The sequence below is a fragment of the Thamnophis elegans genome, chromosome 2 (genome assembly GCF_009769535.1).
Source record: "Thamnophis elegans isolate rThaEle1 chromosome 2, rThaEle1.pri, whole genome shotgun sequence".
Lineage (NCBI taxonomy): Eukaryota > Metazoa > Chordata > Lepidosauria > Squamata > Colubridae > Thamnophis > Thamnophis elegans.
The window spans coordinates 34,041,766-34,054,072 of NC_045542.1; the positions used below are offsets into that span (position 1 = coordinate 34,041,766).

Consider the following 12,307-nt stretch of genomic DNA (forward strand, 5'->3'; position numbering starts at 1 on the left):
ATATAAAACATAATACAAATGGGAAATACTTAATTTTCCATTTAATTAAAAAATGAAGGGGAGGGCCTATACAACTACTTATTGATCAAAAAATGTGCATACCTATATGCTTAAAAGAGGAAAACACAGAAGGGCTTTAAGTTTAATTAGCTGGTCTCTGTATTTTCCAAGCATTCATTAATGTTCTTAATTGCATAAATTAATTTCTGAGACATCATACCAGACATTAATAAATGACATATATCCCCTCAATATTATTCATGTTATAATTTTTTTATTTAGAAAAAGCATATGTATATGCCGTCTACAGAAACTGAAAAAAAAAATCCTTCAAAATTCATTTACACACAGTTCAGGCATACTATATTCACAGCTGAGGGCCAGGCAAGTTCATGTCTGAAGGGATTCCTTTTTGGGGTCAGATTCATTACTTGGAGAGTCAATTATTAATCTGGGTTCAATTAATGCCTCCCAACTCTGAGTTATCTAAAAGAGAAAAAAAATAAATGAAATATTGAAAATTGAGGCAGTCAGCAGATACCAACTGAATGACATTCAATTACTGCAAGACAATGTAAGTTTTCCTTTATGAGCAAAACTTTTATCAAAGCACATGTAACTCTTTGCAAAGGCAAAAAATACAAGCCACAGTCATTCCAGTTACACCAACAAATGGCATCAAGTTAGGTTGTGGCCACGACCTTTCATTTAGTGTAGAGTTGTTCAATAGTTGTTGAACTGCATTTAACACAGTTGGTTTAAGGTAAAGGATGTATCTGGTCATCTCCTCTAATTGATATACAGATATCCCCGACTTACGGCCACAATTGAATCCAACATTTGTTGCAAAATAAGAAAGTTGTTATGGAGTTATGCCCCATTTTTATGTCCGTCCTTACCACAGTTAAGTGCATCAAAGCAGTTCTTAGTAACATGGTTATTAAGTAACTCTAGCTTCTCTATTGACTGCTTGTCAGAAGGTCTCAGAAGGGTTAAGGTTGATCCCGGGACACTGCGACTGTCATAAATACATGCCAGTTGCCAAGCACCCAAATTTTGATTATATGACCATGTGGGTGCTGCTGTCGTATGTGTAGAAAAATAGTCATAACTCATTTTTTTCAGTGCCCTTGTAACATCAGTCACTAAACAAATGTTTGTAAGTCGAGGATTATCTGTAAGCATGTGTGTGTGTGTATACACACACACGTTACCTCAAAGTGTGGGCAGTTGGGAAGGAAAGGGAAATAGGGAAATAGAAGGAAGAGTATAAATGGAAAAGAGAGAGAGAAGCAGGAAAATAAATATAAGGGCAGCAGAGAGAGAGAACTGAAGAATTATGTCAGATATGTGTAAATGAAGGGATGCAAGGAGTTGACTCATGAGAGACCAAATTTGGAACTGTCCCCCCCCCCCAATACTGGTTCCAGTTCCAAATGTTGCTGACATGTGGCCCCAAAAGGGTCTGCCCAAGAAAAAGCTGAATTGAGAAATGTCCGTTCTTCCCTTTCATGTTCCGCTCTCTCTCTCTGTGAGACAATTTAACTTTTACCAGCAAAAAAAGGTACCCCCTGCACAGGCACTGCAGCATATGTAAAGAGAGCCTTAGATGGTCAAGCAATTTCAAGAAAGTGCTGTCATACCTTCCTGTCCTGAGATACGGCATATTCAATTGTCTCATCTCCCTCTTCAGATTGATAAACCAGATCAAATTTCCCTGGCTCTTTTGCTACTAAAAAAAAGACCACAACAAAATGTAAATTAGATCGGGATGTTTGCAATGTGACAGGAAATTGTAAGACTTGTCAACAGATGGTGTAAATCAGAAGTGTCAAACTCAAGGTCCAGGGCCCAGATTCAGCCCGCAGGATGCTTAGATCTGGCCTGCGGGGCCGAGGTGCCTCTTCCTGTGAAAACAGAGGTTGGGAGGGCCATGTGCAGCCCTCCCAAGCTCTATTGTCGTTGGCAGAGAACTGCAGGAGGCCGTTGCAGCCAAAAATGGAGCTCGCGAGTGTCACAGGTGGCTCTCCCGAGCTTCATTTTCTCTGCCAGAGGGTTGCAAGAGGCCATACCAGCCTAAAACGGAGCATGGAAACTTGTTTTCACTGGCAGAGCGCTTGGTCCACCACAGACGCCCCCAACATGTGTGACATCAAGCTGGCCACATCTACCCTGCCTCCTCATGCGCCCTTCCCCTGAGGTCAAACACAACCCTGACGCTGCCCTCAATGAAATTAAGTTTGACACCCCTGGTGTAAATGAATGGATTCCACTGATGGAAGAAATTCCATCAACAGAACTGAGAAGGAACCCGCCCTCCTCTTTAGCTTCCGCTCCAGCAGAGGCCTGCAAAAGAAAAAGAAATTCTGCTCATCCTAGGTGAGATATTTCTCATGCTAGCTAGATTTTATCTTTAAAACAGACTAATTTTGCAAAATCCCATTATAAATGGTAATAATCCGTGTTCCCTCTTCACAAGAACAACCATTTAAGATGTTGGATATGACTTACCAGAAGAAAAAGAAAGGATTTCAAGGTCTAGCTGCTTATTAACAGGATTCCAGCTGACAATTTTTCCTTCCTTAAAAATATGGGAAAAAATTAAATAACAGCATTTGTAAGGGCATTTGAGAACACAGTGGTCTTTTGTTGTATCATAAATTGTTCTATTACTATAGTTATTGTAAAAATAAGCACCAGTAGGCGCCTGCAGCATTAAAAACAATAGGGATTTTTATTATATGGGGAAGCTGTTTAAATCAGAGCAATTCATCCTAATCCTTATCCTGCTAAGTACAGATATTTATTTAGTGATCATTCAAAGTTACAATGGCATTGAAAATAGTGACTTGTGACCATTTTTCACACTTGTGTGACTATTGCACCATCCTCACAGTAACATGATCAAAATTCAGACACTTGGGGAGTCATATTTATGATGGCCGCAGTGTCTTGGAGTCATGCGATCCCCTTTTGTGACCTTCTGATGAGTAAAGTCAATGGGGAAGCCAGATTCACTTAATATGCAAATACCATTAATTATTCATTTTTTTGGCCATGTATCTTTTTCTATATAATCTTTTACAAATCTGTCTTTCGTGATTTTGGACAAGTTGTCTGGAAACCCAGATAATCACTGTTCTATATTCCAATAAGGAAACTCTTGCTCTCAATAGCTTTGGTTTGTCTTTTCCTGGATTGTTTTTTTCCATCACAAAAATAGAGTAAGAAAGATAAATTACCAAGCAACAACAATAACAACAAAAATATTCTCTGCGGTCTATAGTTTTTTTGTATTTGTTATCTCAAGAATCTTTTCAATGAGCTGTGGGGGTGCGGTGGTTAGAGTGCAGTACTGCAAGCTACTTCTATTGCTTGCCAGCTGACTGCAATTTGGCAGTTCAAGTCTCACCAGGCTCAAGGTGACTCAGCCTTCCATTCTTCCAAGGCGGGTAAAATGATGACCCAGATTATTGGGGGCCATTTGCTGACTCTTAGAGAGGGCTGCAAAGCATTGTAAAGTGCTATATAAGTTTAAATGCTATTGCTAAATGCTATCTGTAAATTAGACAAGCACCTTTACTACTGGAGACAACCAGGAGGGGTGGGCACAGAATTAAGATTCAAATTGGACAGTCCACCCCAATCGCCATCTCACCTGCTTAATTCAATATTAAAATTAACACTGGCAACAAAGCAAAAAAGATCAGAAGACAATGTGGCTTTTCAAAGGAACAATTTTATTAAAAGGCCTAAGCTTTTAGAAAATGTTGCTCACTTCATCTGATGCATAGGATTTAAATTGGGATGGGGGGGAGACAGAATGATTATACAGATGCAGATTACAAGAGAAAATCTGAATTAGCTTGTAACTGCAGCTCATAAAAGCTTAGGCCTTTTACTATAACATGTTATTCAGAAAAGGTGCTCCTTCTGATTTTTTGCTACCACAGACTAACACAGCTGCTTTAAAAAGTAAAGCAGCAATACTTAATAAATAGAAAAGCAGCATCAAATTACATTGTAAAGTTGATGGTAATACCTTGTAATCGGATACTTCAGGAGTATAATTTTCGGTTAATTCCAAAAGCTGTTTAAAAAAACCCCAAACTGTTAAGCTCCAGATACAGGTATAGCCTCCTCAAATTATATTGTTCACCTAAAGTTAGCATAGAAACTAAAAGTCAGTAATAAAAGCTTTATTGATTAAAAACAACCCTTTATAAAATAAAAATGTTGACACCAATTACTTCTGATAACTTTCAATGCACAATATTAATAATTATTTACACTGTACCCCATCTGAAAAGCTCCACTAACAATACAAGCAAATTACCGTATATACTCGAGTATAGGCCGACCCGAATATAAGCCGAGGCACCTAATTTTACCACAAAAAACTGGAAAAGTTATTGACTCGAGTATAAGCCTAGGGTGGGAAATGCAGCAGCTACCGGTAAATTTCAAAAATAAAAATAGATACCAATAATGTTTTTGAATATTTATTTCAAAGAAAAACAGTAAACTAGCGGTGTATTCAATGAAATACTTCACTCACCTCATGATGCTGATGTCCCGCTGTGATGATGATGTCCCGTGCAGCCGCGGGAGCGATGTCCCGCCTCCTATGACACACGGCACAGTGATTCCTATCATTGGATCACTGTACCAGAGGAGGTGGGACATCGCTATGTGGCTGCTTGCCATAACAAGGAGGAGGTGGGACATCGTTGCAGAGCGGCAGGAGGGGGAGGAAGGGGAATCGTAAGACAGCCCTGCATTACATTAGAACGTGAGGAGGGGGGATGGTGCGGTGCGCGCTGCGCGGCAAACTGACACAGAGGGAGGGGAAACTCACAGGGGCACTGGGCCATTCACGAGTGTCACCCAGCGGCATGGCCCCGCCCTTTTTCTCCTCCATTTCGGGTAAATTTTTCACTGACTCGAGTATAAGCCGAGGCGGCTTTTTTCAGCCCAAAAAGTGGGCTGAAAAACTAGGCTTATACTCGAGTATATACAGTAATGACCCTTCAGGAGAGATAGAAGAACCTATAGCTCTCCCGAAATCATTTAATCATAACTCCAAGCAGGCTCTGGCAATTAGCGCCAGTGATAAACAATCCTGTCTCTGAATTGTTGTGTACATGTCACTGTAGTAAGGCAAGTAAAACATTCCAGGAAAACACATAGGGGAGAAAAAGATATATAAATCTTTCAGAGAAGGGGCAGCCTGTGAACCAATTAATTCTTTGGTGGGGAGAGAGGAGGAGAACTCTACCTAATACAGGTACTGGCAGAAAAAAGTTCTAAAATTAAAGTCTCTGGTCGACCTCAACTCTTGACTTCATGGACACCTCCATGTTGTTTTCTAAGCAACAGTAGAGAGGTGGTTTGCCACAGGCTTGAAACTTCCAAAATGATTTTTTTTTTACTTCCCAGTCCAAGGAATATTCATGAGATTTCCTGGTGACCTCTCATCCAAGAAATAACTAAATCCTATCTTGCTTTGCTTCTCAAGATCAAAGTAGTTAGGTGATTGAGTGGCTTCTGTATAACAAGGATCCTAATTCTCAAGTGATGCTAGTTTTTATTGAAAATACTCTTTTTTACACATCAGAACAGCATTTCTCTTCTATAAAGAAGCTTCCATCATCATACAGAGGAGCCAACTTTTTAATCCAATTTTGGACCTGCAGAGAAAATACACCACGTACACATATAATGCTCAACCATGTTGAGGCTTGTTCCTATCACGGTATTTTGTAAAACACTGCTTGCAATTTAGTGTCTTATGCAAACCAACAATTCTGGTGTGGGGAGTTTAATCAATCATGTTTGAACAAATCTACCTAAAAAAACCCCACCAGAATATGCTACTCCACCTGCCTCACAGTTAATATTTGCATTTCATCCCCCCACCTCATATTATACAGATGAAAGAAGAATACCTTAAAGGCAATTTTTTGCCCTACTTGTGGGGGAGCAGCTAAGAGAGGTAGTGTGCTGTAGTCCTTTTTCGGAGCTTCCACGGGATTCTACAAAACAATCATTAGAACAATCATCAGTACAAAACAAGTACTAAAATGTTGTAATGCAAAGTTGCCCAATTAAGGTCTACTTTAATACATTAGCTGCCGTGACAATGATGGTAGTACCCATTCATTGGAGTATTTTATCTATGAAAAATGAAGCCTGACAGAGATAGTGAGTGTGGTATCTATTTTAATTAAAACCTTTCTAGTCTTGTGGACTTCCACACAGACCATATTCTGGGAATCCTTGTTCAGAAGGCTGGAGAGAGGAATAGATCTGCCTGTCTACTTTTCTTCCTCCAATTTTCTGAGGCAATAATTCTCCAGAGTGTGGTGTACCCAAGCTACCTCATGATTGCTGCCTCAGCTTCACCACCCCATGTGCACACAGGCAGTTGCCACACCACTTACTGCTCAGTGCCCACTCAGGAAGGTTTTTGGTACAAAATTTTACAAGGCCTCTTGAATGTCTATTGAGGTTCTCAGTCATCCAGGTCATGGTTGTCCCAAAGGTGCTTTTTCAAGAGGCAACTGGAACTGCCTCTTGAAAAAGCACCTTTGGGAAAGCTTCTTAAAATGGAGGGGTGGGAAGACCCTGGGGTCTGCGATGTTGTTGTGGTGGTCCATGAAATGTTATGATTTAAATCTCGAGTTGAGCCTTAATGGCAGATGGCCCCAAAAGGTATTTTAAAGGGGAATTCAGGGTGAAGAAAAGAATGAGAACCGCTGAACTATAATAATCATACATTTGTTGATAAACGTAAATGATCATGCTCTTAAAATGTAAATGTATGGCGTATGTAAGGCTTGTTTCATTGGCTAGTCTCTGCATATTCCTAATGTTTAGTGATCCATGACTGGAGGGGGAAAAAAATCTAAGAAACACTGATCTGAACACTTTGAAACTATTCGAGTGATCCTATATTGGAATTTTTTAAAATTAACAAAAATTAGAATTAAGTTCCCTTAATTCAACTTTTTCATAAAAAAATATTCTTTCCTGCAGCATTTATTAGAAATCTGTTAAAAACAGATTTCTAATAAATTCCAGAGACTACTTTTCACCCCATGCAACACTCAGGTGTTCTTCTACCTTTTCCTAAGTAGGATAGCAAACTCTTCACAATTCTAGTTGATGCAACTTCTTCCAGGCAGATAATTATTTTAAAGTACTGGATTTTCTCTACAGCCTAGAACAGGGGTCCCCAACCTCTGGGCCGTGGCTCACTACCGGGCCTTAAACCATTCGGAACAGGTCTGCAGAAATGGTGAGGGAGCATGCGCCTGTGTCCGCCACTCATGCGGAATCATCTACATCTCTCCCACCCCCGACCAGTCTGTGCAGCCGGAAAAGTTGGGGAACTCTGGCCTAGAGGGAAAAAAGGGTACTGGCAAAAATCTATTGATTACATAGGAGCATGTGCAACTGGCCTATTATACAAAAAAGTAGACAGGGTTACTTTACCAGTGTTGAATATACAATGATGCAACATAAAAGGAGGAAAAGATAACAGGAAAACAATGTAGCCAAGAAACATTCTTAGTCAGTTGTATCAAATGCCAAACTTCAGAATAAAACCCCAGCAGCCTCCTACCCTGCTTCTCAGTTTCTAGAGAATGTCAGAATGTAGAACATTCAATTGATACTCTGATTTCTGCAGATAAAATTAGGAACCAGACTTCCACCATTTGGTGGTAAAGACAGGTATGTAATGGCTTCTATTTTTATAAGAATGTTTCACTGCTGATCCATGGAATCATAAACTGGATGTTACTGTTACACCCACCTGAATAATAACAGAGGCATTTGTGGCTGCTTCGTTTAACTGTTTTTGTTTCTGGTTTTCGCTACTGTCATTATAGAAAAAATGAGCGCGTTCTCCCCTTCCCCTATCTCTGGTCATCCTACGGCATCCACGAACTCTAGGTCCTCTCCAAAAGGGGGTTTCTCCTCTACCGCGCCCCCTTCCGTTTTCCCTCAGATTTGAAACTAGCCCACAAGAGATATCGGAAAGTTGTTTGTCATCATTCCCTGTGACAGACAGATTGCCTGTGGCATTTGCCTTCTGTTTCTTTAAAGCACAAGTCTCAGATTCAGAGCTATCATCAGATTCCGATGAGGAGCTTTTAGGCTCAGCCTTTGAAGAATGGCCTGTCGCCGTTTCTTGCTTCTGATATGGTAGCTTATTTCTCAGGTTACTGCTCTGCTGCTCTTCCTCCGAACTAGAATCTGAATATGAACTAGAGGACTGGCACTTGGTTTCCTTGGTTTGTCCCGTTTTAAGAGAAACATTGTCTTTAGGTTTCCCAGCAGGAAGATTTTTTAAAGACGCCAATGGTGATTTCTTAATGTGTTGCGATGTCCCTTTAGGCGCAGGTGTGTTGGTCTGTTTTGTGCCTGGTATATTATAGTCGCTATCAGATGACGATGTAGAGGATTCACTAGAGAATCTGCCTTTCTTTGCGTTGGATTGTGCTGTTGTGTTTCCCTTTGTGCTTTTTTGACTGAGATTTTTCTCAGTCTTCTGGGAGGTGCTCCTTGATGGAAATGTACTTGCTTTCTTCTTTGCATCCTGCCCTTTCCTCTGCTCATTTTTTCCCCTAGGTTTCTTGGAATGAGAATTACTACTCTCAGTGTCCATCATAGGACTCCTCTGAGGTGCCGCATTTTTCTTTTTCCCCAATGTCACAGAATCTTGAATATTTGTAGATTTTTCTTCTTGGTGCTCAAAATTCCATTTACTTTTACTTTTGTTGGGCTCCTTATCTTCATTTTCAGAGTCCTTTGCCTCCAATTTCCACTGTCGCTTTCTTTGTTTTTTTGACAAGGTACTAGAACCATTGGTGACTGTGTTGTAACTGTTCACTCCAACAATCTCCTCCAATCTGATTCTAAATCCAGAAAGAAAAGAAAATGTCAATGTTGCAACATGTTTTATATGAGTATTGGCTAACCCTTTTGTCCTCATGTGCCAAAAGTGCGCACATGCAGCACCCCCCCACATGCCCCAGCTCCTGCGCACGTGACTCTCCCTACGCTCCCCCAGTCTACCCGTGCATGCACACGTGACCCCCTGCACCCCGTTTTGGGCCTAGCAGGCCTCCCTGAAGCCTCCTGGGACCAAAAATGGGATGCTCCCCCCATGTGCATGTGACACCCCCCCCCATTAACACACGTCTCCTGCCATGCACGGCAAACCTGAAAATCAGTTGGCTGGTGGGAAGTGCACGCACATGCGCGATGGAGCTGAGCTGAGGTAGACTTGCATGCCCGCCGAGAGGGCTTCGCATGCCACCTGTGGCATGTGTGCCATAGGTTTGCCATCACGGTTTTATATAGTATCATGCTAAAAAATGAAAGCCATCCAAAGCCGGCCTTATAATCCAACAAAGACACAGGTTAGGAATACTGATCTCAGTACAATATTCTCTTTTTAGTCTTTCTGCCTTAAAAGTAATAGTTTTATATATGTATACTTAAACGTAAGCCACATGAGTGGGATGATATCACACAACGCCGTGATTTATTGAACCATGCTACATTTGTTTGGGCATTAAACAAAAAAAAATCATACGGTAACATAATGTGCAAAGCCTTCTCTATATTTACAGCTTATACAGTATCTCATAATGGTATATATAGGCTCGCAGTCTGGAAGAACAAATAATTTCCATTCGGTCACAGTTTCTCAAAATGAGCACTACTATCACCTAATAATATGATAAATGAATTTGTATGGCAGCTTCCATAAATAAAATGAATATCATTAAGGCCAAGTTTGGGCAAGTCAGAGTATTGCTTACTTGTAATAATTACTGTTGTGGCCAAAACCTGGCTCACCAAAAGCAACCAAATCACTTTGAATATACCACATAATTTTATTAGAGTGCAAAACAACAAGACAGTACATATTGGCTTCCCAGCAACACTTTTGCATTTCGCTGAACAGCTGTGAGCAAAAGCAGAACTAGAGCTTACAAATGCCTTTGGGCTATTGTGAAGACAAGGGAAAAGGATAGAACAACCTTGGAATGTTCTGGATAAAGACATCCATGTGACATTATTTATTCATTCTTACTAGGTCAGCATGGCACCCACATTATCTCTGAGGTTCCTGCCCAATGATTCCGCCCTCTGATGCCACTCAGGGTCAAGCTTGCTGTAAATGTTTTCTTATCAGGGTACTTTAATTAATTCATGTTTAGGGTTGGGAGGGAATCCCATAGGTTGGTAATGAATGGTGCTTATATGTCTTGGGGAGGGGATGCTTTTTACATCACATTACATTTTAATCTAGCCATCACAGTGTTCTCAAATTTTATGAGCTTCCACAAAGCAAAACAGAGACCAAACCTGAAGAGTGATAAAGTCTTGCTAATATAAGCATGGTAAAGTTTCTTTAAAACTTCCAAGAGTTTGGGAACACCTGCTCTAGATGATAAATAATTTTATGGGGGCTTACTTCCACATTAGATGTACTAACTTTAAAATGCCACATGTTAAATAATTATATAATTTTTATAGTTGTATAATTATATTATATAATTATGGTGTACTTGGCTTACGGCAGCATTCCCCCTTCAACTACAGGTAGTCCTCGACTTACAACAATTTGTTCAGTGACCGTTCACAGTAATAACAGCACTGGGAAATGTGACTTATGACAGTTTTTTCCTATTTATGACCTTTACAGCATCTCTGTGATCAAAATTCAGATGCTTGGCAACCGGTTCAATATTTAGGACAGTTGCAGTGTCCCAGGGTCATGTGCGACCTTTTAACAAGCAGTCAATGGGGAATCCAGATTCACTTAACAACCAGGCTACTAAAACCTATCAATGGTAGCGATTCACTTAACAACTGTGGCAAGCAAGAAAAGTCGTAAAATGGGGCAAAACTTACTTAACAAACGCCTCAATTAACCACAGAAATTTGGGGCTCAACTGTGGTTGTAACTCGAGGACGACCTGTATATTAGCATCACAAACCCCATCACTGTATGTGAATGTAATGGAAGATGCAATTCAAAGTACTTGGAAGGCACCTTCCGGCCTAAATCTGAATAGGATCAAGCTAACCTTCAAAAAAATAAAATAAATTTAAATAAATCTGCCAACATGCAAACCGAATAGCCAAATCTCTGTTTTCACTCCAAAGCAGGCAGCCGCTCGAGGAAGCCTCTGTTTTCCCCCACCACCGTAGCCCAGGTGTAGTGTCCCCACCAGACCCTTTTTTTTCACTTTCTCAAGGCTCCCACCGAAGAGAATCGTTGTCCCGCACCAACCGGGCGCTCTCGGTGGGCGGCAGGAGCGCCCCGTCGAGAAAGAGGCTGAGCCTGGCGCGGCGGCTAAAGCCGAACTTCTCCCGAATGAGGCTGATCAGGTCAGTGATGAGGCGCACTTGATTAGGCTCCACCAACAGCCAACACAGCCCGCAGGCCGGAGTCACCGGCGGCGGGTAATCGAAGAGCAGGCGGAGACGTATTGGAGCCTCGCAGCCGCCACCTATGGCCGCCGCCATGTTTCCGAGAGCCAACAGCTACGGCGTGGGACGCGGGACAAAGCAAAACGAAAGCGCGAGAGCGACAGCGAGAGAGGGCGGGACTTGCCGCCAGCTGCTTGGAAACGCTACGGTGAAACCGAGAGCGCGACAACCCGAAGGTTCTTTTCCAGCACGTCAATTTGTTGCGTTGCCCCATTTTAAAAAAAGTCCTTTTTAAAAAGACTTAAATGCTTTTCAATTAAAACAATCATAACGGGGGAAAAAATCAAGTTAGGCTGGGAGTTTTCAGGATCTCTGGATGTGTTGGCGTTCTAGAAAGAGAGGGCGGGGGACCAAAGTCCACTTCCTTATTTACTCTGAATAGTTTAACATCTCTCGGAAATTTCCGAGCAAAGAGACTGCGCATAAAATGGCTGATAAAAAAGCACGGAAACGTGTTTTTTTTTTTTTAATGTGTGCGGAAGAATATTTAGTTGATCATCTTGCTAAGGGCAGCATGTCACCTGCCAAAGAAACATACTGACTTTCTTTACCAAGAAGGTGTGCAAATAAAGTGGGAAAATAGGAGATTGCAGGAGACTAAACACACTTATCTTCAAAATGTGTAAAAGACTCGAAAGTCAGCAATACTGTTAAAGGTCTAAATAAACCTCTGTTAATTGTAGGTGGGGCTGAATTCTCCCTCTGAATTTTCCTGAAATACATGCCCAGTACTTTTATTCTCCCTGCCATTGTGATACCTAGTAGCCTTCTGTATAGGATCAGGATGCCC

General features: G+C 41.2%; 1 protein-coding gene across 1 annotated transcript; it reads right to left on the bottom strand.

The window, feature by feature from the left end:
- Positions 1 to 227: 227 nt before the first annotated feature.
- On the bottom strand, positions 228 to 11,899 carry COIL (coilin). Its single transcript, XM_032209173.1, is given in 8 exon segments — positions 228 to 411; positions 414 to 486; positions 1,644 to 1,732; positions 2,512 to 2,581; positions 4,043 to 4,090; positions 5,949 to 6,035; positions 7,820 to 8,924; positions 11,291 to 11,899. Coding segments are annotated over 8 exon segments (1,779 nt in total). The 5' UTR covers positions 11,554 to 11,899; the 3' UTR covers positions 228 to 367.
- Between the last annotated feature and the right edge of the window lie 408 nt (positions 11,900 to 12,307).